Source organism: Marmota monax, unplaced genomic scaffold (assembly GCF_021218885.2).
Source record: "Marmota monax isolate L192 unplaced genomic scaffold, Marmota_monax_Labrador192_F-V1.1 WCK01_AAM20220418_F8-fsc00127, whole genome shotgun sequence".
Lineage (NCBI taxonomy): Eukaryota > Metazoa > Chordata > Mammalia > Rodentia > Sciuridae > Marmota > Marmota monax.
In genome coordinates, this window is record NW_026692894.1 from 262,996 (window position 1) to 288,849 (window position 25,854).

General features: G+C 46.9%; 1 protein-coding gene across 11 annotated transcripts in view; it reads left to right on the top strand.

Moving 5' to 3' along the window:
- Trerf1 (transcriptional regulating factor 1) overlaps nucleotides 1–25,854 on the top strand; it is a 211,458-nt gene that overhangs the window by 145,501 nt on the left and 40,103 nt on the right. For 10 of the 11 annotated variants that reach the window (XM_058581386.1, XM_058581383.1, XM_058581384.1 and 7 more), the window contains one exon: nucleotides 24,008–25,747. In XM_058581386.1, coding sequence (XP_058437369.1) covers nucleotides 24,266–25,747 — 1,482 coding nt within the window. In that variant the 5' untranslated portion in view covers nucleotides 24,008–24,265. Of the gene's footprint in view, nucleotides 1–1,491; nucleotides 1,612–24,007; nucleotides 25,748–25,854 lie in introns of all 11 variants that reach the window. The other variant, XM_058581382.1, reaches the window with a different exon arrangement.

Genomic DNA, 25,854 nt, shown 5'->3' on the forward strand with positions numbered 1-25,854 from the left:
CTATTGGTTCACACAGAAGAGTGAACCAAACGGGCCAGGGTTGTCGCTCAGTGGAAGAGCGCTTGCCTAACATGTGTGAGGCCCTGGGTTCAATCCTTAGCACCACATAAAAATAAATGAATAAAATAAAGGCATTGTGTCCATCTACAACTAAAGATTTAAAAAAAAAAATGAAAAGCTCAGAGAGGATGTAACCAGCACAGCCACCAGCCTAACAGGACAAGAACTGGGAAGAAGTGTTTCCCTCTCCTCCCACCTCTCCCCTCCCTCAGGTAGCTGTTGACCATTTGCAGGGCTCATAAAGAATATGAGTCTCTGCCAGGATGCTTTAAATAGCTGGACAGCTTTGTAAAATTTGTTTATGGCTCTATTGTTTATCTTCCTTGAGAGAGGAAATGGCGTCTGCATATTTTGTGGTTTGTTTCTCCAGCATCACCAGCAACGTTCCTGCTGTGTTCCACGCTGTGAAGGGTTCCTGGACCCAGAGCAAGGTCCCAGTCCTCCTCCTCCAGACCCTCACTGCCTCTCCTCCCGTGCTGCTCTCCCCTCCTCCCACTTTCTCTCCGCCTTGTCCCTGTCCCGCCCTGTCCTGCCTGCCTTTGGTTTTTCTGTTTCCCACCCGTGTGCCTTTCCTGGAGGGGAGCCTACCAAGCACTCTAGTTGGACATTTGGGCTTTGGGGGACAGGGAGAAGGAGCTGAGATTGACCCTGGCTCCAGCTCTTGCTAGCTTCACCTCCCTAAGCTTCAGTCTCTCCTCTGTCACCTGAGGGCAGTGGATTAAATGAGATAATTGTAACTGGGAGCTTGGACGTAGTCATAAGCCCTCTACCATCCTGTTATTAGGACTGAAAACAGAGAGCTCCAAGGCCAGGGCTGTTGTTCAGTGATGCTTTTAAATGGCCATAGCTGTATTACAAAATGGAATGCAAGTGGAGACGGGCATCGGGTGTACCTGAGGGACTCCCAGCTTCATTGTTACAGTTCAAGGACTGGAGTATTATAAAAAAAATCATCTGAGGAGGCAGGCACAGGGGTATAGAAGGGTAGTCCCAGCCAACTCAGGAGGCTGATGCAGGAGGATCACTCAAGCCCAAGAGTTTGAGACGAACCTGGGCCACAGAGCAAGAGCCTGCCTCAAAAACAAATAAAATGAAATAATCTGAGGGAAGACAGAACATAAGTCAGGCCACTGTTTGCAGAGGATCTAAGTCATGGGTTCTGGAGATGAGGCTGAGACCCCTGTACTCCAGGATGACTATGATGGGGCTGGAGCCAGGAGATGCCACTCACTGTTAACGTTTCCCTTGTGGGAGCCCCCAGGTCAGGGTACAGCAGTGACGGGAGGGAGAGAAGGGTCTTCGACATCCATTTACTTCCATTCTTTTCATTTTTATTTATTTTTTGATACTGGGACTGAACCCAGGGGCACTTTGCCACTGAGCTACATCCTCAGTGTTTTTGTTTGTTTGTTTGTTTTTGTTTTGAAACAGGATCTCATTAAGTTGCTGAGGATCTTGCTGAGTTGCTGGGATTACGAGTATGCTTCACCATACCCGGTTCATTTCTTTCCAATCTTATAGTTGACATGAGACTTTTTACTTCACCTTCTAGTAAGTGGCTTTATATTGCTCCCAGATTTGTATCAGATCACTTCCTGATTTGATATCTATCAAGCAGCAATTCTTATCTCAGCACCTTCTATTTATTCATAGTGACTCTAGGCTCTATAGAGTGGGCAAATAGTATTTAAAATGTATAAAGTTGCTATGAAACTGTAAGTCCTTTAAAAAATTAGTCTGTTAGCTGAGCACAGTGGCACACGCCTGCAGTCCCAGTGGATTGAGAGGCTGAGACAGGAGGATCCTGACTTCAAAGCCAGCCTCAGCAACAGCAAGGCGCTAAGCAACTCAGTGAGACCCTGTAGGCTCTAAATAAAATACAAAATAGGGCTGGGGATGTGGCTCAGTGGTCGAGTGCCCCTGAGTTTAATCCCCAGTACCTCCCCCCACCAAAAAAAAAAAAAATTAGTCTTTTAATAAAACAAACTATAACAAAAAAGGACATAAAGGATAAAACATCTTTGTAAGACTGTCAGGCATTCAGAGTAGATTTCCAAGGAGGGAAAGCTGTGCCTTGTGTGGTCAGGAAGGCTTGCTGGAGGAGGAATTTTGCTGGTTCCATGGGACAGAGAGAGGTGGGCGGCTGCAGTAGGGGCCTGGTGCATCCTGGGTATTCTCGTTGTGGAATCTGAGGTTTAGAGGTGAGTGTTCTCATAAGGCAGTGAGACCCAGCAAGGTGCTTCCAGCCTCACAGATGACCTCTACTGACCTTCTTAAAGAACTATCTCCCATAGTAGAGGGAAAGCCCTAGAAGTACTGCAGTTAATATTTGACTGTGTCACTAGGCTCCTGGCTGAAGGACACGCCGCTCTTGAATGGGTTGTGTAGGGCATCTGTCTCTCTATCTAAGCTTCAGTACATCGGGGCCACCAACACATCTTTGTAAAACAGGGATTGGCACCTTCCTCTGAAAGTTCAATCTGTGAGTACCAAAAGTTATTTGGAGCCAACCAGCTGTCTTCTTTCTCCATGTGTTTGCTTATGTTTGGAAGGGCAAAGGTTGCTAGGGAGCCTGAGCGTGGAGGTGGTTGGAGTAGGGACAGGCTTCTTGCTTTCTCTCTGGGCTCTAAGATGATGTCCCCTCAGACCAAGTGGCCAGGCCTGTGTGCTTGGGGTTAAATGCCCAACCCCCAACAGCAAACCTCAGCCTCTATTAACAGCCTCTATGATGATTCATGCTTCCTGCCCCTCCTCATCTAGTTACTCAGAGCTGCTAGCCAGGATTGATTACTTACAACATCCAACTGGCCTTGCCGGGGGAGAGGGGGACTTAACTGGTAGGTTAAATATTCTGCACTGGGTGACTCCCTGGGGCACGTTCTCTTTGCTGATGGTACAGTGAGGGGTGGCCTTACATGCAGATGTTGAAACCAATCAGGGAATCAGGACACATCACATCTGGGCTCTCTGAGGAGTTGGGGGTGCTGGAGTTATTGTGACAGCAGGTGCCCCGGGCACAGGGCTCCAGTGCTTTCAGAGTCACATCAAAGATGATGGAAATATGTTCTAAACTGAATCATTTAGTGCTGCTTTGGAGATTGGCCATCGGCTCCTTCTCACTGATGAGCGGTTTCCCTTCTAATAATATTTTAATCACCTTTATTATACTGTTCATGTGCATTATTCTATATTTTTAGTTGCAGCATTATAGCTAGAGCCTAAGTCTGCTCTGATACCCTCCCCCACTCTCTCCTTCCCTCTTCCAAAAGATGGCCGAACAGCCTGAAGTCCAGAGGTCCTGTTTCCCAGTGTCTTTCCCCCGATAGGCTGGATCTTGAGAGATCACTAAGGTATCTGGGGTGGGAAGTGCTACTGCCTCAATATTCTGGTGCAGGATTGCTGCATGTCCTGGGACAGGGTCTGGGGAGGTTCACCTCAATGAGCCTTAGCCAGTCAGAGACAGGGGAACATTGGAGCTCACTGGGTCCCTTCACCTCCTCATTCTGCAGAAGTCCGAGGTGCCAGGAGGGGAAGTCATTTGCCCAACTAGGTCACACAGCTGGGCTCCTTTTATGTTTGGTCCGAGTTATCTTTTTTTTTTTTTTAGTTGTAGTTGGACCCAATACCGTTTACTTCATTTTTTAAAATGTGGTGCTGAGGATTGAACCCGGGGTCTCACAAGCGCTAGGCGAGGGCTCTACTGCTGAGCCCCAGCCCCCCGGGTTATCTTAATATGGGGTTTGCATTTCCTGGATACACAGCAACTGGGTGGGGGGTGGGGAGGAGGGCAGGGGAAGTGGGCTTAAAAGAACACGTCTGAGAATGTATAAATTTCCTGTGGCAGGGAGATAATCTGAGAGCATGTAATCAAGAGGAGAGGGGGAGATTTGGTTTGGTTCCCAAAGCCCAAGAATGGAGGGGGAAGAGGGGGCAACATGAGTACTATGGAGAGAAAGCTGGGGCATTTTTATCAATAAAATAGAAACAAATAGGAGTTTGCTCTTTGCATCCCAGTAATATCTTCTTGTCTGTGTTCTTAGAAAGCACTTACTCGTGCATGTGAAGGCTTAGGGCTCATCCTAGAAGCAGTGGTTTGTGGCCCTTGGAAGCCCTGAGGCCTGGGACCTGGTAGGTGCCCTGAGATCTCATCTCCCTGGGTTGGCCTCTGTCAGCACATGGGACCTCTGAATATCTCTTTCTCCCTGGGACTCCCATAGCTCAGCCTCAAATGAGAATACAACTTCTTGCTGGAACTGCCTCATAGGGAAATAATTACCCCCAAATCGTTAGGAAAGGGCTGGCCCCATTTTTTCTTTTCTAAAGTCTGGCAGACTGGCGGGAGCTCTGAGGGAGTCAGGAGCTTCTGCCAGGGAAGGCCACAGAGGCCACTTCAGACCTGCTTCCCTGGGATGGCCCTGCCAGGCTGTGTATTGCAAGGTTCTCAAAGAGGCTGTCATTGGAGGACATTCTGCAACCAATTGTAAGGAAATGGTGACTACATTGCCAGTTTCTTGGCATCTGAGATCTGGGACTCTTGAAACAGGAAAACAGGTAGAATATTACCTTCTCTGGTATCATGGAGGGTCTACAATGACACCAGAGTGACTTCTTAGTTTTAAAGATGTCAAAACTAAGGCTCAAAGGACTTTAATTTTCATTAATGATAACCACGGGTATTGTTGTGCTTTCAATGGCCACTAAATGACTTCTCTTTTCCTCTCCTGGGGGCATGAGCTGCTTGACAGCTGGACCCCAGAGAGCAAAGCCCCATCTCATTACCAGTAGCTCTAAGTTGGAGCACTCAGCCTGACCCGTGGCCACACTCAGATTCGCTCTGTGTCCCCCCTGAATTGTACTGACCCATGTAGACCCGTAGGCCCCAGGGAGCTTCTTGTAAAAATGTGCAAGTCACGTGGGCTTGTGCTTTCTTCTGGTTACTGCTCTGTTTAGTGAATGCAATTGAACCTTTCCATGATGCCTCTGAAGCTTTATTCTGGATCAGAGTGAAAGTACCCTGATGCACTGGTCCTTCCAGAGGGTACTGGGCTAAGCCAGGTCATTGATCCCTGTTCCAGAGCACCCCTGGCTCCTGAGTTTCTCTCTCTCTTGCTTCTTATGTCCACTTCTGGCGCTTTCTGCCCCAGCACCATTCTGTTAATTGAAACAGAGGGAGGGTGAAGGTTGCCCAGGAAACAAATAACCAAACCAAAGCCATCACAACTGAGTCATTGGACCTAATCTAAACTATACTCATGTCAAAGTCAAACAACCAAAACCCCACCCAGGCTGCACAACTGCATCTCCCCAGTGGGTGCCATGTTTGTCCCGTACCTTCTTGTTTAATCTTCACACGAATCTGGAACAATAGTGTCATTCTTTTACAGATGTCAAAACCAAGGTGGGATGGGTCTGCTGGGGTTACTTGCTTTTCTTGTGCAAGATTGGGATTTGAACCCTGGCTTCCAGCTCCAGAAGCAATGTTCTTGAGGCTTGACATGTGAGCCATTGTTTTCTCCTTAGAATGTTCCAGATAAGTAAAAAATTATCCACATAACCAGAGCTTGGCCCCGTAGGCCTAGAATTTTTTTCTTTTTCTTTTCTTTCTTTCTTTTTTTTTTTTTTTTTTTTGGTGTATCACTTCCCACTTTAAGTTCATGTCTCAGTGCCTAAGTGCTGGAGGGTTGAAGGTTGCTAGGAGTGACGGCTAGATTCCTGGGGCATGTCTGTACTATGGTATAGATCAGCTCTGGTTGCCCCTTCAAAAGTCAAAGATAAAAGCTGGAAGGATCAAGCAAGGGGGAAGTAGCCTCATGCTAAGAGAAATGCAGCAGGCAAATAAGGGAAGCTGCCGAATATTAGAGGAAGCCTCATCCTTCAGCATTGGGGGGCTGAGGGCCTAGCCCTTTGTCACCAATGGTGTGACCATACAAAGGTCATCCCTCAAGTGTTAATTTCCTCATCTTTGAAACAGAGAAAACACTTCTGACCTCGCAGGTTTGTTGTAAAATAGTATGTGTCCATGTGCTTTATATAGTGCTTTCTAGAATGTTTCTGATGGCCATGAGGACATGCATACCTCTCACAAATGCCTCTATGTCCCCTACTGGAGTCGGAGGATGTGTGGCTGTGACCTAGGGAGACTGGTCTTCCCTTAGCTCCACTGATGTCAAACAAACCCTGGGGTCCCCAGAGTTGAGCACTCTGCACCTCTGCATCTGGGCATCGGGCTTCACCTCCCAGGGCCGTTAATGAGGCGGAGCCATGAGCTTTTTGCTTTTCTGTCCAAAAACAGAAAGGAAAGAAGGAGAAAAGTTAATTTTCTTTAACTTGTGGCTTTCCCCCCATCCCCTTCCCTGTGAGTGGGATTGCCACTTAACTTTTTTTAATTAAAAATAAAATGATGTTCTGGGTGATGAAACATAATATTTTGACATGTTGAACTGACAGTTGATGGGTGTGTTGTCAATACACCGTCACCACAGATCATCCTCCCAGGGTTGACAGGGAGTGTGTGTGTGTGTGTGTGTGTGTATCTACTTGGATGATTTAGGGTGATTGGGGAAGGGTTCGTTGACCCTTATCAGAAGCGGTTCTTGTGGAAGATGAGCCATGGGAGTGGGTTGACCCCTCGGAGCAGGAGGGGGCAGCCTCCATTGCCAGCTGAAGCAATCTGCTGTTTGTTATGGAAGCAAAAGCTCTCCCCATTCCTGGTCCCTTTCTTCCTCCCTGTGACTTGGGCACCCTATATGTGCAAGGGGTCATGCCAACTCCTAAAAACAGCTGAATGAGACACTCCTTCAATGAGAGGCCAATCTAAAGGACAAAGCAGACAAAACAGTTGGGAATGATGTGGTAGGTGGTCTGCATAGATGGGACAGGCCCATTCTGGAGAATCTGGGCATTTTTCCTGCCTTCTTTAGCACCTTTTTTTCAAGGGGACACATAGACCTTTTCGGACCTTGGAGCCCTCAGGGTAGCGTCCTTGGGACAGCTCCTGTTGTAGGTCTCCAATGAACCTGAGTGTTCCCAGTACTCCAGTCTCCCTTTCCAAGACACCCAGATGTCACCTTGCCATTCTATCTCTGTACCCGACTCCATCACAAAGTCCTGTCAGGCTCCCTCCAAAATATCCCTCCATCATGTCCCTCATCTGAGCTACTTAGTGAAACCATAGCAAAACCAAGTGTCCCTCCCCTCACTCACCCTCCTCCAGCATAATTTCTGTTACCAGGGATGACAACCTACAGTCCATGGGCCTGATCCAGCTTCTGCCTGATTTTGCCCATGAGGTGTACATCATTTTCACAGATGAGCATTTGATGATATGGAAGCACTGACCTTGACCCTAATGAAATAAAATGTAATCCCTCCAAACAATTCTATTTTCCCGTTAGTAAATCTAGTACCAAAAAAAAAAAAAAGTACTCAATTATTATTACCACATTTTGAGGTTCCTCCAAGAATTTGTAGAAGTTTGTTCTTTCTCTTAGGATATAAGTACTTATGTAAGAGCCTCTTAACTGCAAAGCCTGGAATATATACTGTCTGGCCCTTTCCAGAAAATGTTGCTGAGCCTTGATGTAGACAGTAATAAGAGTGAACTTTGCAAATAGAGATCAGACCAGTCACCCAGGTTTGCTCACATACTCATAATTCAAGATACTTCTGTGGCTCCCCAGTGCTCTTAGGATAAAGATAAGGCTCCTGTCCATCAAACACCTTGCATGGTCCGTTTCTTGCCCCTTCCTAGTTCCTCTATTCTGGCCACCCTGGCCTTCTTCCTACCATGTGCCTGCCTTCCGCAGGGCTTGGCCCACATTGTCCTTTACTCTATTGGGAATATACCTATCCACACCCTGCTTCTCCTGTTTCTTTGTCATCTTTCCGATCAAGCATCACAGTGATTTCCTCAGAGGATCCTTCCCTGACCTCTTTTCTGAGATCAAGGCCCTTTATTATAGCCACTCAGCATATTTTAAAACTGCATTCGCCCACATGTGAGATACGCACCCCAGGCTGCATGCCCCACCAGAGCTGACCCCCTGTCTGTTCCCACCTCTGTTACATCCACTGTGCTTGATGCATAGTAGGCACTCAAGAAATGAATGTCCAGGATCAGACTTGTAGACTGAGAAGATGGAGAACGGGAGAAAGAGATGGCAGGCAGAGCATTCTGGAAATGTGATTTAGCTCCATAGGACAGGTGCTCAGGGTGTCTCTGGGTGGGTGGGAAGGGGAATTCTTTGGAAAGACAGATGAAGCCAAATCATGAGGGGCCTCCTGTGCTAGCTGTTTGGACCCTTGGCTGTTGGCAGAGGGAGCGCTGGAGCACTGGAGGTTTTCAGCAGACGGTGACATGGGCAGGGCCATTGGTTGGAAAGTGAACTAGAAGGGATGAGGCTGGAGGAGGTAAGCCAACTAGGAAGGTGAGGCCAACTGTGTCACAGATTAGGTGAGAACCATGAGCACAGGAATGAGAGGAGAAGATGGCCCGGGAAATGCCAGGAGGGGACATTGACAGGAACTGAGTAGAGGTGAGCTCTTGGGGGCCAGTATCTGATGCAGGCTCCTGGGAAAACGGCCTCCAGTCATTACAGATGGGAGAAGAACGTTTGAGGAAGGATGGAGGGGTGAACGTTTAGAGTACATGAAGTAGAAAGTGCCCAGGCCTATAAGCCCCCATTGTCTCTGTGAAGCAGGGGTTGGGGTTATCTGCTGAGACATGGGCCTTTTGGATTCAGATCACTTTGGCCTTTTACCCCTTTTGTGAGCAGAGCATTCTCCATCATCCCTGAATGGTGGGCCAATTCATCCATCAGGAGCAGCTGGGGACATTGACATCCCAGATGCCTAAGGAGATCTTACTGACCTGCTTTTTCCAAAAATGCAAAGTCTAAATGTTAGCTTTGTCAGAAATCCCACCCCATAGGCCTTCGAAGAAAAGAGGTCTGTTCATTTCAAAAAATGTTTGCCAAGGGCCACCCAGCTCTCCCCTGCACCCCAAGAGTCTATGTCTGACCTGGAGACACATCCCTGGCATTTGACATGCATGAACAATGCCAGGAAGTATAGTTCAGTGACATCTGGTATTTTTTTTTTTTTTGTAGCATGTTAAAGTTGGCAAGGCACGTTGACACATAGGTGAAACTGTCTTTAATCAGTCTCAGCATAACCAAGCAGCAACTCATCTTCTGCACAGCTCACTAGTACCCCACAAACAGAGCGCCTGTCTCCCCCCCCCACAACACCTGCTCTGCAGAGGCTGGGTGAACCAACTGTGTTGGTTCCTAAACCTACTTATGCCAGTGTACTTATTATTATTATGTAAATTAATTAAATATGATATAAACTGACGAATTATGAATGCAAAAAAAAAACCAAAGTGCTGTTTCTATGAAAGTAAATGTCACCCTGTTCAACCTCATTTAACTGAGAATGTACAACAGGCAACTCAGATTTTACTGCTGAATGTTTTGGAAAGAAGTTATTAAAGCAAGCCACCAAAAAAGAATCACTAACCAGGCTCAGTGGCGCATGCTTGTAATCCCAGTAACTCAGGAGGCTGAGGCAGGAGGATTGCAAATTCAAAGCCAGCCTCAGCAACTTAGGGGGGGGCCTAAGCAACTTAGTGAGACCCTGTTTCTAAATAAAATATTAAAAAGGGCTAAGGATGTGGTTCAGTGATTAAGTACCCCTGGGTTCAATTCCCAGTACCCACGCCCCCAAACCAACGACAACAACAACTAAAAATTGCTGCCAAATTAGGTTTGAGCAAGACAACTATTAAAGACTGGCATTAGAGAGAGAGAACAGTAGGTATGTCAGAGGATTCTGTAGTACAATTCCTTCACTAGCTTCCTCAATCTCTGACTCCTTTTTAAAGAAACCAAACTGAAAAATGGGAAATTATACATTCTATGTGCTTGATGTATTAAATACAGATACAGAATTCTGTTCAGCAAAATCTGTGAATAAAGAAAGGCCTCAAAGTTTTGTAAGATATTTGTGTTTTAGGTTAAATTTGTAAAGCATGAAAGTACTGCTTTTAAGTATACATACAAGGGTGTTTTTCACTATTTTATTTTCTGAAGAAGTAGAATATTCATATGGTTCAAAAAGTTAGAAAAACATAAAAAGCTATACAATTAAAAAATCTCTTTATTCCTCTTTTTCCTAATCAAACCAGGTTCCCCCACCACCAACCCATAGACCATTGTTATCAGTTTTTGGTTCCTTCCAGATGTCTTTCACACATTCATGAGCAACTATTAATATAAGGTCGATCTTCCTTTTTTGTGGATTCCATCTTGTAATTTTTTTCCTACTCTCTAAAACCTATGTAACTGCAAAAACCAGTACTCAGGCTCTTTCCTAGAGTTTTGAATGGTGGTGAATGTCCTCAGGTGCTTGGGCATGGTCTCAGCTTAAGTGGGACAAGGACACTCTGCCTTCTATGGCATCTCTTGTGCTGAACCCTATTATGCTTTTCGCAGACTGTGAAGAGCCACATCTTCGTGCTTTTTGTTGTTGATTGCACTGTGTCACATGGTCCCCAAGTGTAGAGTGGGGAGTTATCCATTGTTCTAAGCAGAAGATTGTGAGTGCCTGACAGAAAATATGTATGTGAGAGATGCCCTGTCCAGGCATGAGTTATAGTACTGTTGGCTCCAAGTTCAATGTCAGTGAATCAACAACGTACATTAAATAAGACACCTTTAAACAGAAACACATGTAAAACAAGGTTATGTATTGATCCATCAATGAAAATGTGACCAGAGGCTCAGTATTCATAAATTCCATGTTCTGTTTTTTGCCTTATTTTAATATGTTCTATTTTATTTAACCATTTTACACAAAAGATAGCATATTAGACACACTGTTCTGAATCTTGCTTTTTAAACCTGAGAGATCTATCTTTATCACTTCATAGAGTTTCCTGTTCTTTTTAACAGCTGTGTGGTATTCCATCTTAGTTATGCCATAATTCCCTTTAATTCATTCTGTGTTGAGGGGCATCGAGTTGTTTTCAGTCTTTGGCTGTTCAAACAATGCTGCAGAGGATACGCTTGTCTTAGGTCATTTGCATGTATCATTTGTTAGGAATTTCTGCTTTAACTAATTTTCTAGAAGGGAAATCCTGAGGGTGGTAAGTCAGCCTAGCCAGATCAATATTTCAAAAGCCATCACACTAGCCAGGCAAGGTGACAGTTGCCTGTAGTCCCATCTTCTCAAGAGGCTGAGACAAGAGGATCACTTAAGTCCAAGAGTTCAAGACCAGTCTGGGCAATACAGCAAAACTCTGTCTCAAAAAAAGCCATCACACAGTGTTCCACTCCTGAGTGTAGATATGAAAGAAATTCTCAGATACACTGGGTGTCACTGGGAGGGTGACGAGATAGGGAAAGGTGACGGGGTGTACTTACCACCTCATGGGGTTGCTGGGTGAGGCTTGTGCAGGCCCTGACACCATGCCTGGCTTGGGGTTTGTGCCCAGTACACATTAGCTGTTTTTTTCCTGGGCATCTTGGTCCAGCTCATAGACACACCACTGGTGTCTCTCCTGCCCCCCCTCTGTAGCCCAGACCCCCAGGATCCGCCTCCATACAGCACTGGAGATGCCTGGCAGTGTTACAGTGCCCTTGAGCAGGTCTCCTAGGCTTCACCTTGGACTATATCACTTCCCCAAGGGCTCCTTCACCTCCTAATCTTTGGCCACAAACCTGGTTGCTGTATTCCATAAAGGTTCCCAGAATTGGCTTTGGGTCAGACCCTGCTGTGGCACGGGGGAGAAGGGAGGAAGAGATACAAAAGCAGAAGTACTCTGACACATTTCTGCTCCTGTGGATCTTAAAATCTAGTGTTGGTTGAAAAATAGAACACGGAGGTGACTGCGCCTGGTGGAGTCATGTTTCCAACCCAGAAGGCTGCGTGCCTGGGCCTGTGCAAGCTGCAAGCTGCAGGGATGGTGTGGACCTCAGCTCTCCCTGCTGTCCCCAGGCTGTTCTCTTCTGTCTTTTCTCAGTTCTGCTAAAGGTGCTTCTGGCAGGGTGGGGGTGGGGTGGGGGGTGTCCATTGCTTTAGCTCTCAAGTCTTATAGCAGCAAAGGGAAATTGTTTGAAGACCTTGAAATAATGGGGGTCAGTGACCAAAGGATGCCTGTCTTGGGCAAGTCCAGACAAGTTTGGGGGCTTCTTATGGGGGTATGAAGGATAACCAGAGGAGGCAGCAAAGCCAGAAAGGGCAAGACATTGTCTAAGACCCCTGAGGCTTTTTGTACTGGAAGCCAAACTCTGTGATCCCTCCCACCATCCCAGACCTGGGAATCTCAGGTGACAGGGAAGGAGGGGATTCTCACTTCCGACTTTATTCTATAGTCCAGAATTCTTAGAAGCATTCATAAATGACAACAGATGGCCCTCCTTGACCTTGGCGATTTGGAGCGAGGCCCTTCTGACTCACTGTCCTCAGCAGTCCCAGTGGCTTGTCCCTTCCAGGACATCATCCCCCTTTGTTCCCTGTGTCTCTCCACACCCTGCTCTCTCCCTTCCCCCAGAGCTCTGCCGGAGTCCTGAGAGCTTGCACAAGGTGCCACCAGGGCAAGGCTCCTCCTGGACCCTCAAGTGATCCTCCTGGATCTCTCGAGGTCAGCCTCCCATGGCACAGTGAAGACAAAGGAGCCTTGTAAGGGGCAGCCAGATTTCGGGCGGCCAGTGTGGGGCCTCTGCTTGGCCTCACTGAGCCCCATTGTGCCTGCTGAGAAGGACACTGCCAGGCAGGAGATGCAGGTTGGGCCAGAGGCGAGTAAGACCGGCCTCCGTCTATGGGCACAGGATCGAGGCTCACAGACCACCAGGGCCTCTAGGAGGCCAGAACTGGATCCACAGGGCCCTGGAGCAGGGAGCGACTCAGGAAGTGCCTCTGGGAAGGCCTCCAGTCCAGATGCCAGAGGTCCCTCTTGTTTGTTTGCTGACTCCCAGAATTCCCCAGAAGACCTTAGAACTCTGAGCCAAAAGAGGCCACCGCAGTGGCTTGTCTTAGGCCCCTTATCTCCCAAGCGAAGAGGTTGGGGGCTGTGGCATTGCCCAGGATGTGGTTCTGGGTGTCTGCCACTGTTTACAGAATGCCCAAATGGGGCACTGGCGTCATACCCTGGGGGACCCTGAGCCTTTTGCTAGGGGCTTCCTGTCTGAAAGCTGGCGGGGAGCCCAGCAAACACCTCAGAGCGAACAGTTACTGTCCACACAGGAGTATCCTGGCTGTTACCCTGGGAGCTGGGAGCTGCTTTCCAGAAAGACAGGGAGTGGCTTCCCCCAAGATACCCACCCCTTCTCTGGGGCTTGGAGTGACCGAGGCATTTTTTTTTTTTTTTTAAATACAGTCTAATGTCTTTGAAGACCATATGACAAAGTCAAAGTCCTTTGGGGAACTGAGGTCCTAACCCTAGCAGCCTACCTGGAATCCTGGGCCCTGGAGAGTTTGTGTGACTGGTGCTATTCCTGGTGCTTGGCTGGGACTGAGCAAAGGTGCCAGCCACACCCCTCCCCACTGTCCCCTGCTGGGGAAGCAGTCTGTGGTGGCCACTTCCCGGGAGGCTTGGCTCCTAGGATGTTGGGTGTGGGGCTTGAGTAATAGGAATGGAGCCTTTGGGTGCTTGTCTTGTATTCTGTTAGATTAATAATTCACTCTGAGGCTTTGGTGGGGCTAAGGGAGGCCAATCTCCCTGCCAGCGCCCTTTCCCCACCATCTTAATCCCCCACACTCCCGGGGCTTTGGAGGAACAGCCTGAGGGAAATCTCCTCCCATTTGCCCTGCCCAGCCCTGCCCTGCCCTGCCCTGCCCAGGACAACTTTGGGGATAATGAGCCTTTTTTTTTTTGGCTATTGTCCCAGTGTTGATTCAGAAGATCCTGGGAGTAAGAGTAGAAGATCCTTTGGGGAGGGGGGCTCAACTCAGACCCTTCTTTCCTGCAGAGACCCTCTCTCAGGCCCCAGCAACAAGGGCCTGCTCACTGTACCTCCTGGGCCCTGGCTGAAGTGATCTCACCCTCCAGAGAGGCCTGAGCCCTCTACTGTGGCTCCCACCCTGCAAGGCTGAGGGGTTACCAGTTGTTTCTCTCTGTCTTCTCCTTGTGCAATTCTTTGGGACCTTTGGAAGCACCCCCTTTGCAGACTGCAAGCCCAGAGACAGAAGGTGGTGGGTTTTTTTAAAATTTTTTTTAGTTGTAGATGGACATAATATATTTATTTATTTATTTTTATGTGGTGCTGAGGATTGAACATATATAGTACTTCACACATATAGTACTTCATATACTACTTCACACATGCTAGGAAATGCTCTGCTATTGAGCCACAACTGCAGCCCAAGGTGGTGGATTTTTAACCTTCCATAGGAGCCCCTGGCACAGAAAGTCCAGGTGTCAGTTTGTGGGAAAGAATACAAAGGGCAGGGCACAGATGCTGGTCTCCCATTCACATGGACCCCAGTCCATTCCACTGCAGGCCTGAAGAGGCCAAGGGTCCTGACCTAATCATCTCCCCTGGCACGAAGTAGGTCTTCAGTGTGGTTGCCAGTGAATTCTGAGATTCTCCTAGCAGCGCCTCCTTAGGAGAAGCATGTAGCTGTGAAGTAGCCGGCATTCAGATCACTCTGGGGCTCACATGTGGATCGATTGTTCCGGGGTCTCCCCTGCCTGCCCTGTCCTCTCTCTGCAGAATTCTTGTCTGAATCAGCTGTCAGTCTCACCCCTGCCAGGAGATTAGAGAAGGGAGGCCAACTTGGGGTTGGGAGGAGGCTCCAGGCAGGCTACAGTGGTCCTTGTGCCTGGCACTCCCTGTCTCAGAGCCCCGTTGCCCTAAGGTGCCACAGGTTCAGTTGTAAGTTTCTTATGATGTCTCTGCAATTTACATTTCTCCCTGGAATCATAGGCCATAACTGACTTTTGTCAGTACTGACGTGAAGGACAGAGGCTATTAGAGCATGTCGCACACTAGTCTCAGAGCCTTTTGTTATACAAGAAGTACTTGAGCCAAAACTGTAATCCCAGTGGCTCAGGAGGCTGAGGCAGGAGGATTGCAAGTTTGAGGCCAGTCTCAGCAACTTAGTGAGGCCTAAGCAATGTAGAGAACCCTGTCTCAAAATAAAAAGGGCTAGGGATGTGGCTCAGTGGTTAAACATCCCTGGTTCAATCCCTGGCACACACACACACACACACCAAAAAAAAAAAAAAAAAAAAAACGGGCGGAGGAAGAAGAAGTGCTTGGTCACATCAATTATATCAATTTAACCTTGCCTCCCCTCCCTAACCTCTGTGTATCCTAAAAGTAGAAATGGAAAACAAGTGGTATTTTCTTCGCTCTGTGCATCTGCCCCCTACCAACCAAATACAGAACCTTGGATTCTAGCTTCTGCAAGTCAGTGAAGGATGAGGCCAAGATCATATGGATTTTATTCACACTCCCTTAGAAAATTTTACTTCAATTATTTGTATATATAATAACATGACCAAAGTCCATAAAGGGCAAATGACTTCCCCAGGGTCACACAGTCGACAGAACCAAAGCCCTGTCCTGTCTTCTACTCCAGTGCCCTTCTAACCACACCACACTCAGGAGTCAGCACTGACACTCCTGATCTCACTACCTAGTCCCAACCAAGGAAAGTGGTTTGAAAATAGACCCAGAAATATGTCAGTCAGGCCCAGCCAGACCATGGTCACCTGCTCCAGGAAGCTGCTCTGCATTGCTGTGGCTCCATTTCCCCCTCAGGTCCTCAGCAGCCACACTACTCCATGCCAGCTAGGGAGACAGAGAAGAGGTGGCATATAGCAGCCACAGGGAGGAGAAAGCAAAGAACTACTGAGAGAAGATAGTGCTGACAGTGAGGACCAGGAGCCTCTACACCCAAGTGAAATAGCTCCAATCTCCGGTTTCCTGGTGCCTACAGGAAGCAAAGTCTAAACTGCCCAATTTGCAGGTTCCCAAACTATGAGTCAGGCTCCTAGAACTTGGGAGAGAACATGGGATACCACTGAGGTGGGAGAAATAAATGTCCCTTGGAACTCAAAGGGAGCCTGGAAAAATCCTCCCACGGCAGAGTCAGCCTGCAGCCCAGGCAGGAGCAGCAGGTCCAGAAAGGAAGAGCGAGCCAGAGCCAGACACAGCACTGGGGAGGTGCAGATGCTAACCGCCATCACTGGCAGAGCACATCCATGGTAATCGGGTTACTGGATTATAAAATAGCCACCGGCTTTATTTAGAAGACTAATCAGAAAGCATTTAGAATAACAACATTGCTTAAAAGGGAACCATGAACCAGGAGCCCATGTCTTGGAGAACCGCCCTTGGCTCCTGCCTCCTTTTGGGGGGAGAACTAGAGAAAAAGAATCCCAGGGGAATCAGTTAAGCTTCCTTGAAAGACCTGAGAGGAAAGCTGGACTAAAACACAAGCCAAGGCAATTTGCAGAATTGTATATACAGTCTCTAAATGATGGCCCGGTCGGAAAGAGGAAAGTCATTTTGGTTTTTCTTCCTCAAACAAGCGGTGGTGGTCTGGCAGGAGCAGGGTGTTACCCCTTCGGAATTATAAGCAAACACAGAGACCTCGGCCAAAGTCAACTTCCTCTCCTAATGTCTGTCTGTCTGGTTCAAAGGATGTCCTTAGGACAGATGTCCTCCTTGCAGACTGGGCCCCTGTCTCCTGGTGCCCCAAGCTGGGAAAGGACTTTGATGCTCTAGAACAAGGACCAGGAAACCATAGCTATAGCCAGGAACAGCCCGCACCTGTTCTTGTAGAGCCTGTGAGCTGAGAAGGATTTTTACAGCCAGACTCAGTGGTGCACGCCTGTAATTCCAGCTACTCAGGAGGCTGGCAGGAAGATCACAGGTTCAAGGCCAACCTCAGCACTTGGCTGGGGATGTAGCTCAGTGGTAAGGAGCCCCTGAGTTCAATCCCCAGCAACAACAACAACAGTAATAATAATAATGTTTTATTAAACAAAGCCGCACCCACCCACAGGTACATCATCTGTAGCTACATGTTACAGCAGCAGAGATGGGACAGAGACCACACAGTCCCCAAAGCTGAAAACATTTGCTACCTGGCCCTGTCTGTGCAGTGTGCCAACCCCTACTCTAAGAGGTCTCAGTGCAGCCTTGTGATTATCTGCAGCACTCCACAGATCTGGTGCTTCAGGGCAAAAGGCCCTCTGCAGAAAATAGTAATTTGTGTCGCTTGTTGGTATCAGAGGCATGGAACCTGGGGGTGAAGAGACCTGTTCCTGGTCTCCTTTGCCTAGCTCAGTGTTTGAGTTTGGTGTTTAGTGAGCATCTTTTGGATCCCAGTCTTAAGGGACATGAAACAGGTTGGCTGCTATTCCTCCCTCTGGGTGACCATCAGCCCTGGGGAGGCAAGCCCAGAGAAGGCAGTGTGGTCAGGCTGTGGGGGTGGTGCAGGGGAGGACCTTGGGTTCTGAGTGGCATTTGTGGAGCCTACTCCAGAGTCCTGGAGTCTTCCTCTAAGGAAGGAATTCACGAATAAATGTGAAAGTAGTAGTTCCGTTCATTAGTTCATGAATGAAAACCAATTACCCAATAGGAAACGTACATATTGAGCAAAGCAGTTGCCTTATTAGAAAAATAATGAAGACTTAAATCCTGAGTTGGTATTATGATAATTCTGCAGATCAGCTAATCCACCAAGAAGAAGGGTTTCTAGGATTTAAATGATATGTTTTAAAGTAGTCTTTTGGCAAGATGCTGAACTATGGGCCTAGCATGCTACCATTTGCACATAAGGTACTATGTCCAACTGTTGTTGTGTGAATATAATATGTCTCTCCAGGAGGAAATGCAAGAACCAGATTGATTATCCCCAAGAGGGGTCCCAGGTGGCTGGGGAATGAGGCAGGAGGGAGACTTTTCACATATACCCTTTTTAAAACTTCTGCTATGATTTTCCACATTATTTTCAGGCATTTATGTGGGATAATTTTCACTCTTCTGAATTTTGGACCACTTATTTAAAAATGTATAAATTTAATATGAAATAAATGGCACATTTATTTGGTGTCTTGAGGAAACTCATTTTCCCTTCTTTCTCATTGAGCAATTGGGGTTTGTTTTGTTTTGTTTTGTTTTTTACAGTGCTAGGGATCGAATACCAGGGCCTCGTGCGTGCTTAGGCAAGTCCTTTAATGCTGAGCCACGTCTCCAGCCCAAGCAATTGAGTCTTGATTACCTACTATGAGCCAGGCCCTATTCTAGGCCGAGAAGGTCTATCTCTGGCTCTTAGTTTCTTCCTGTGTGGTGGGGAGACTAGGTGATCTCTGAAGCAGTGGCCTCAACTTGAGCTTGCAGCAGATTACCAGGAACTCAGACTTTGGGTTCTAATCATTTCCGATTAGAGAGTTTTTGATTTTCTGATGATTGGGTCTGAGGGGTTGAATTAATTAGCATGTGCAAGAATTAATTAGCATGTGCAATAAGTGGCCAACTGTGTTAGTCAGCGTTTCATCACTTCGACCAAAATACCCCTTCAAGAACAACTTAGAGGAGGAGAAGTTTATTTGGGGCTCACGATTTCAGGGCAGACCTTGGTTCACTGACTCCATTGCTCAGGGCCCAAGACGAGGCAGAATATCATGGCAGAAGGGCATGGCGGAGGACAGCTGCTCAGTTCCTGGCACCCAGGAAGCAGAGAGAGAATGCAAGGATCAAGGGACACAATATATTCCGCCAAGGCACAATATATTCCACCAGTGACCTACTTTTTCCAGCCATGGCCCACCTGCCTAAAATTATCACCCAGTAGTCCATTTAAATTATTAATCCATCAAACAGATTAATCCATTGATTAGGTCACAGCTCTCATCTAATAAGTTTACCTCTGACCATTTCTGCATTGTCTCTCACAAGTTTTCAGAGGACACCTCATGTCCAAACCACTAATGGCTGATAAGACTGCTGCTAACTCAGGAACCACCACCTAGGGTTCCATCTAGGATCTGTGTTTATAAAGAAACAACATTTTCATTCTAAAAATACCAATGAATAAAGAATAAATTCCTCTAGCTCAGAATGCAAAGGAATCCCTCTCCCCAGCAGTTTAAGAGGACTTCACAAAACAAACATACCAACAAAAGTTAAATGATGCAGTTTCCATTCCATCCACAGGGCCACAGTGGGGGTTAGGAGTCTCAACAAGTCATTCTTCCTGGGACGGGTGACTTAAGGCAGGGCTTTTGAGGAATAGAGACATACACCAGGAGAGGCATTCCAGAATCACCAAGCCCAAGGCCCACAGGATATTACGTTGGGTGCCACATAACACCTGTGGCAGGTGTTCCACCTTACAGATTCCATCTGATGGTGGAGGAGTTCCTGACATGGACATTGTATCCCAGCCTGGACACCTGTGCTGGGCTCCAGGGCCTTGTTCATGCCGTTCCCTTGTCTGGAATCCCCTTCCTGGTCCTCTCCACCTCTTTAGGTCCTATTTGTCCATCAAGACCGTGGTGAAATCTAACTGTTCTCCAAGAGGGCTTACCATCTGCTTGACCTATACAGAATTTCATTTTCTGCTTATATGGGGGACTTGATCATTGTTATCTGGTTTTTTGTTGTTGTTGTTGTTGTTGTTTTATATGTGTGGTTTTCACATTCATTGGTTGATTCAACAAATATTGCCATTTCTTTTTTTTTAATATTTATTTTTCAGGTGTAGATGGACACAACACAATGCCTTTATCTTTATGTGGTGCTGAGGATGGAGCCCGGGTCCCGCCCATGCTAGGCAAGCTCTACCGCTGAGCCACAATCCCAGCCCCAAATATTGCCATTTCTTCAGCAAATCTTATTAGAGGGCCTATGGTGTGCTGGACATTATGACAGGTTTTGGAAATAGAATCAAAGGTTTAAAAACCAGACCTGGTTCCAATATAAAAAAATTCACTAATCAGATAATTGCACTGGTGGAAGTACAATTAAAAACTGAGAAGAATGTTCTGAGGAAGAATGTTCTGAGGAAGAGTATTATGAGAATGTATAAGAAAGGGACCTGGTGTAGACTTGGGGTCACGGTGGACTTTCTGAGAAAATATAGTTTGAACTAAGATTCAAAAGTGAGTACTGGATAGATGGAGAGGAGGTAGGAAAGGGAAGAGTTCTTTAAATAAAGAAAGGGAGAGGACAGCATGTGCAAAGGTCCTGTACCAGGAGGGAACATAATTCAAGGAAAGAGATCCTTGATACAGCATCCAGTTTGGGGAAGTTGATGTTGAATTCCCTTGAACATGGCAGTGGTGAGGTGGATTAGGTAGCTGACTAGGAGCTCAGATCAAATGAGCTGGGGTAATCACTGGGAGACCACAGGGGATGGGCCATCGATGAGGCCACTAAGAGAGAGAGTCCATGTGAGGAAGGGAGGAGGTGTCTTCTCAGATTGTCACAAGCCCCAGAAGGGCAGAGCATTTTGAGGAAAGAAAGTGACTTCCTAACAGCAGCATAGGGGAAGTTTCCCTCATTTCTCTTTCTCCTTACTCACTGTTACCTGAGTTCAGGTTCTAACTCTCTGTCACCTGTATGCAGCAAGAGCCCACTAATCCAGTTCTTCTCAGATTTTAGGTGTCCACGAATCACTTGGGGGCAGGGGGTCCCTTGATAAAATGCAGATTCTGATTCAGGAGGTCTCTGCTGGAGCTGTAGTTTTGCATTTCTGACCTATACCTTTTGGAAGCAGGAGAATTGGTCTCCCTGTTTCTGGCATTCTCATACCCAGCGCCCTCGTGCTCTGTGGCCATTCATTGCTCCTAGCGTCACTTTGAGCTCAGGTCCTGCCCCAGCTGTCTGTGGCCATCCTTGACTCTTTCCTCTGCTTCCTTCCATCCCCTCTTCATCCCATCAAGCCAAACCCCTTGAGCACAAATTTTCCATTTCTTTCTCTTATAGTTCAGAAAGGGACCGAGACCAACACAGCGCACTCCCAAGTGGAAGGGGACAACTGCAGTAGTTTCCAGATTTTTCTACTTAAAAAAAAATCTTCCATGAACCCCCTCACCTTTAAAAAAAAAAAATACTGGTAATTGAACCCAGGGACACTTTACCACTGAGCTACGTCTCAAGCCCTTTTTATTTTATATTTTTGAGACAGCAACACTGAGTTGCTTAGGGCCTCAGTAAGTTGCAGAGGCTGGCCTTGAACTTGAAATCCCTGCTGCCTCAGCCTCCTGAATCACTGGGATGACAGGCGTGTACCACCACGCCGGGCTCCTCTCTCACCCATTTTTAAGTTTACATTTACATTTTTTTTAATCATGTGTTTGCAAAAGATACGCTCTCTAGAATGTTGTAAACATTGATATTTTTAAGTAAAACTATGACGTCACTGTTTTAATTTTATCCAGTGGAATCTAAACACCGCAGCAACTCAGTACCCACTATCCTCCACTTCAAAAACCGCACGAACATGCTCTTCTTTAATAGTCTGTGTTCTTTTTCTCCTTAAAATTTTATTTCCATTTCAGTTTCCCCGTGGAATTTTATCCTAATTTTATATATGTAATATATTTTTATGCTTAAAACTCTTTCATTTGTGTCCCCGTCATATTTCTCTGGGATGACTTATATAAAGTTGAAACTTTTTTAATTTCCTAAAATCATAAAGCTCTATGCATTAAGATTTTTCTTCTGGCTTGAGTTATTGTTACAATTACTAACAGTACATAATTGATCAGAACAACACAAATGTATTACTAATTTGGATAACTAATTAATAAACATAAAAATAAAATTATATTGAAAATATTTCTCTTAATGAGATGGTGATAGTAGATGGCTTTTTAAAAAAGACTTATTTATTGATATACAACATACATATCTGTATCTGACCAGATAGTGTACAGTTTGAATTATCACAGAGCATGCATGCCCAGGGATTATCACACAGGGTTAGAGCTGGCATGTTTCTGCAATTTATTTATTTATCCATGTAAGACCATTATTTATTGCTAGCATGAGACAAAGATCAGCATTGTTATATTTCCATTTTTCATTTTATGTACGTGTAAACACTGAAAACCCTCATTCACATAGAAACACAAATTTTGTCAGAGCAGGGTCACTTGACTCTTTGATCTGCTTCTGGGTTGTATACCAAAATTCACAAAGTGATCCATCACCAAAAAATCATATTTGAGGGCTGGGGCTGTAGCTCAGTTGGTAGAGCATTTGCCTTGCATGTGTGAGGTACCAGGTTCCACCATATAAATACAAGTAAATAAAATAAAGGCATAAAAAATCATATTTGAATTATTTCAATTAGAACTTCCTAATTAAAAAAAAAAAGAACTAGAAGCTGGTTGTAGTGATGCATGCCTATAATTTCAGCTACTCTGGAGGCTGAGTCAGGAGTATCACAAGTTCAAGGTCAACCTTGGCAACTTATTGATACCCTGTCTCAAAAAATAGAAAGAACTGGGGAAGTGGCTTGATAGTAGAGCACCCCTGGATTCAATCCCCAGTAGCCATCCCCACCACCACCCCCCAAATTAGAAACTGTCCCTGTTGGAGAGATTACATTATTAGTCCTGTGCGTGCTTTCTTGATTTTCTAAGTGTCCTCTTGTGTGGCAGCCAGTGGGAGTCGGATCGGAGACATAGTGGGTTTCTCTCTGGACCAGTAAGTCTGGTTAAAATTTGGGATCGGATGGGTGAGTTTACTTCTCTTTTTGTAAAGGAAGAGAGCAATTATGAAAGAGCAGGTATCAAAGGACTACAGTACCTCTCTCATTCTCCAGATACAGAAAGGAGCTCCCAGAGAAGTTGAAGATTTGGAAACTGATTCTCTTAAAACTTTAGGGGTGTGCTGGGTTCCGTGGTGCACACCTATACTCCCAGCTACTGAGGAGGCTGAGGCAGGAGGATCACAAGTTCAAAGCCAGCCTGGGCAACTCAAAGAGACCCTATCTCAAAGTAAAATAAAAAGATCTGGGTATGTGTAACTTAGAGGTAGAGCACCCCTGGGTTCAATCCCAATGACTGCAAAAAACCATACGCCCAACAAAACTTCAGGTGTGTGTGCAGTGCTTGGAGAGTCCTCCTGTGCTCCCAGAAGTTCACAGCCCAGTTGGAAGTCGATACTCAAGAACCCAAATGGACTCAAACCAGACCAGACCAATCTCTCCAGTTTCCTGTTCAAGTTTCTCAAAGAGGAAAACTTATTGATCCAGACAACGTTTTTATGCCAGATCATGGCATAAGCTTCTGGCCAGGTAGAAGCATTTCCCTAAGCAGGGACCACAGAAGCCAGGCAACTGTTAGGTTGAGCTGATGATCCAGCTACTCCTCCTTCCAACCCCTCTCCAGTTCTATTCTGCTGCAATGCAAATAGGCTCTCTAGTCTCTGAATTCCCAAATCTCCTTTTTTCACCTTTACTTTTTTTTTTTATCACATACAGATCTTTCCTCTTTGTGTTGTAGTGATTTATGTACCCCATCACCTTTTCTAACTATCAGCCCCTCAAGGTTGGGTCCATGTATTAATCATCTCCCAGCATCAAGTTTATACTTGGTAGGTGTCTAAAATATTTGTTGAACAGATAAATTGCATGTCCTAAACTCCTTCATATCCCCCACAGGTCCTAAAATAGTGCCAGATTTGCAATAGCAAGGTCCCAGAAGAACGGGTGAATTAATCAATGAACAAAACAGTAAATTAACAAATCAATGAACTAATGAGCCATTGAACAGTAGCTTGAAAGTAAGAGAACTCTGACACCTCATGGGAGAGTCCAGATGAGCAGAACCATTGCAAAGGATGTGAAATGTATGATACCGGCTGTTTCTAATTGAATGTCCTATTTTATATTTGTTTTTTATAACTGGTTGTAATGGAGAGAATTGCTTGTCATGAAACATCTAAGTAAACTGTTTCCTTTGTGTCTTGTCTTGCAGGTGTGAGCAGCGTCTCCTCACCACAGTGGTATTTGGTCCATACCTCAGCTCGGGTGAGGATGTAAAACCCCGGGCTCTGCAGATGAGTGGTACAGGCCAAGAGGAACCCCTGGCTCCAGCCTCCTTTACAGACATGTCAGCCATGGAGTAGTGTGGACGCTTTCTCTCAGCTTCTCAGGGTTTCCGTCTTTTTGGGTTTTCTTCATTTACCTTTTTTTATGGTTTTGTGGCTGGACATTCATAACCAAGGCAGACACCATGGGAGATCAGCAACTGTACAAGACCAACCACGTGGCCCATGGTGGTGAGAACCTTTTCTACCAACAGCCACCCCTTGGTGTCCACAGTGGGCTGAACCACAACTATGGGAATACAGTCACAGGGGGTGGAATGGATGCTGCTCAGGCCTCGCCCATCTCCCCCCACTTTCCTCAAGATACTCGGGATAGTCTGGGCCTACCTGTTGGTTCCAAAAACCTTGGCCAAATGGATACCTCGAGGCAGGGAGGGTGGGGAGGCCATGCAGGGCCTGGAAACCATGTCCAGCTACGTGGCAACCTGGCCAACTCAAATATGATGTGGGGGGCACCAGCCCAGGTGGAGCCCGCTGATGGCTACCAGTATACCTACTCCCAAGCCAGTGAGATCCGGACCCAGAAGCTCACCAGTGGTGTCTTACACAAGCTGGACTCTTTCACCCAGGTGTTCGCCAACCAAAACCTGCGAATTCAGGTCAACAATATGGCCCAGGTGCTGCACACCCAGTCGGCAGTGATGGATGGAGCCCCTGACAGTGCCCTGCGCCAGCTGCTGTCTCAGAAGCCCATGGAGCCCCCAGCACCGGCTATACCTTCCCGCTACCAGCAGGTGGCCCAGCAGGCTCACCCTGGTTTCACTGGGGGATTGTCCAAACCAGCCTTTCAGGTCGGGCAGCACCCGTCCCAAGGGCACCTGTATTATGACTACCAGCAGTCACTGGTTCAGATGCCAATGCAGGGAGGCCAGCCGCTGCAAACTCCACAGATGCTGTCACAGCACATGCAACAGATGCAGCAGCACCAGTATTATCCACAGCAGCAACAGCAGCAAGCAGGGCAGCAGCGGATCTCCATGCAAGAAATACAGCAGCAGCAGCAGCAGCAACAGCAGCAGCAACAGCAGCAGCAGCAGCAGCAGCAGCAACAGCAACAGACTCGCCCACCACAGCCTCAGCCGCAGCCGCAGTCGCAACAGCAGCTACCACTGCAGCAGCGGCAGAGTTCAATGCAGATACCTCAGTATTACCAGCCCCAACCCATGATGCAACACTTGCAAGAACAGCAGCAGCAACCAGTGCATCTGCAGCCCCCTTCTTACCACAGGGACCCTCATCAGTACACCCCGGAGCAGGCACACGCTGTTCAGCTGATTCATCTGGGCTCCATGCCCCAGTACTACTACCAAGAGCCCCAGCAACCCTACAGCCACCCCCTCTACCAGCAAAGCCACCTGCCCCAGCACCAGCAGCGTGAGGACAGTCAACTGAAGACTTATTCTAGTGACAGGCAGGCCCCGGCCATGCTGAGCTCCCACGGGGATCTGGGGCCTCCTGATACAGGAATGGGAGACCCAGCAAGTTCGGACCTGACCCGGGTTAGCAGTGCCCTCCCCCATCGACCACTCCTCTCCCCCAGTGGGATCCACCTCAACAACATGGGGCCTCAGCATCAGCAGCCGTCTCCCAGTGCCATGTGGCCCCAGGTATTCTCACAGTGGAAGTGTCTCCCCCATCTCAGTTTGTTACAGGGCTAGCCAGGGCTGAGCCTCTGCAGTGCCCAATCCTCTGTCCACCTATCAACCTCTTTCTT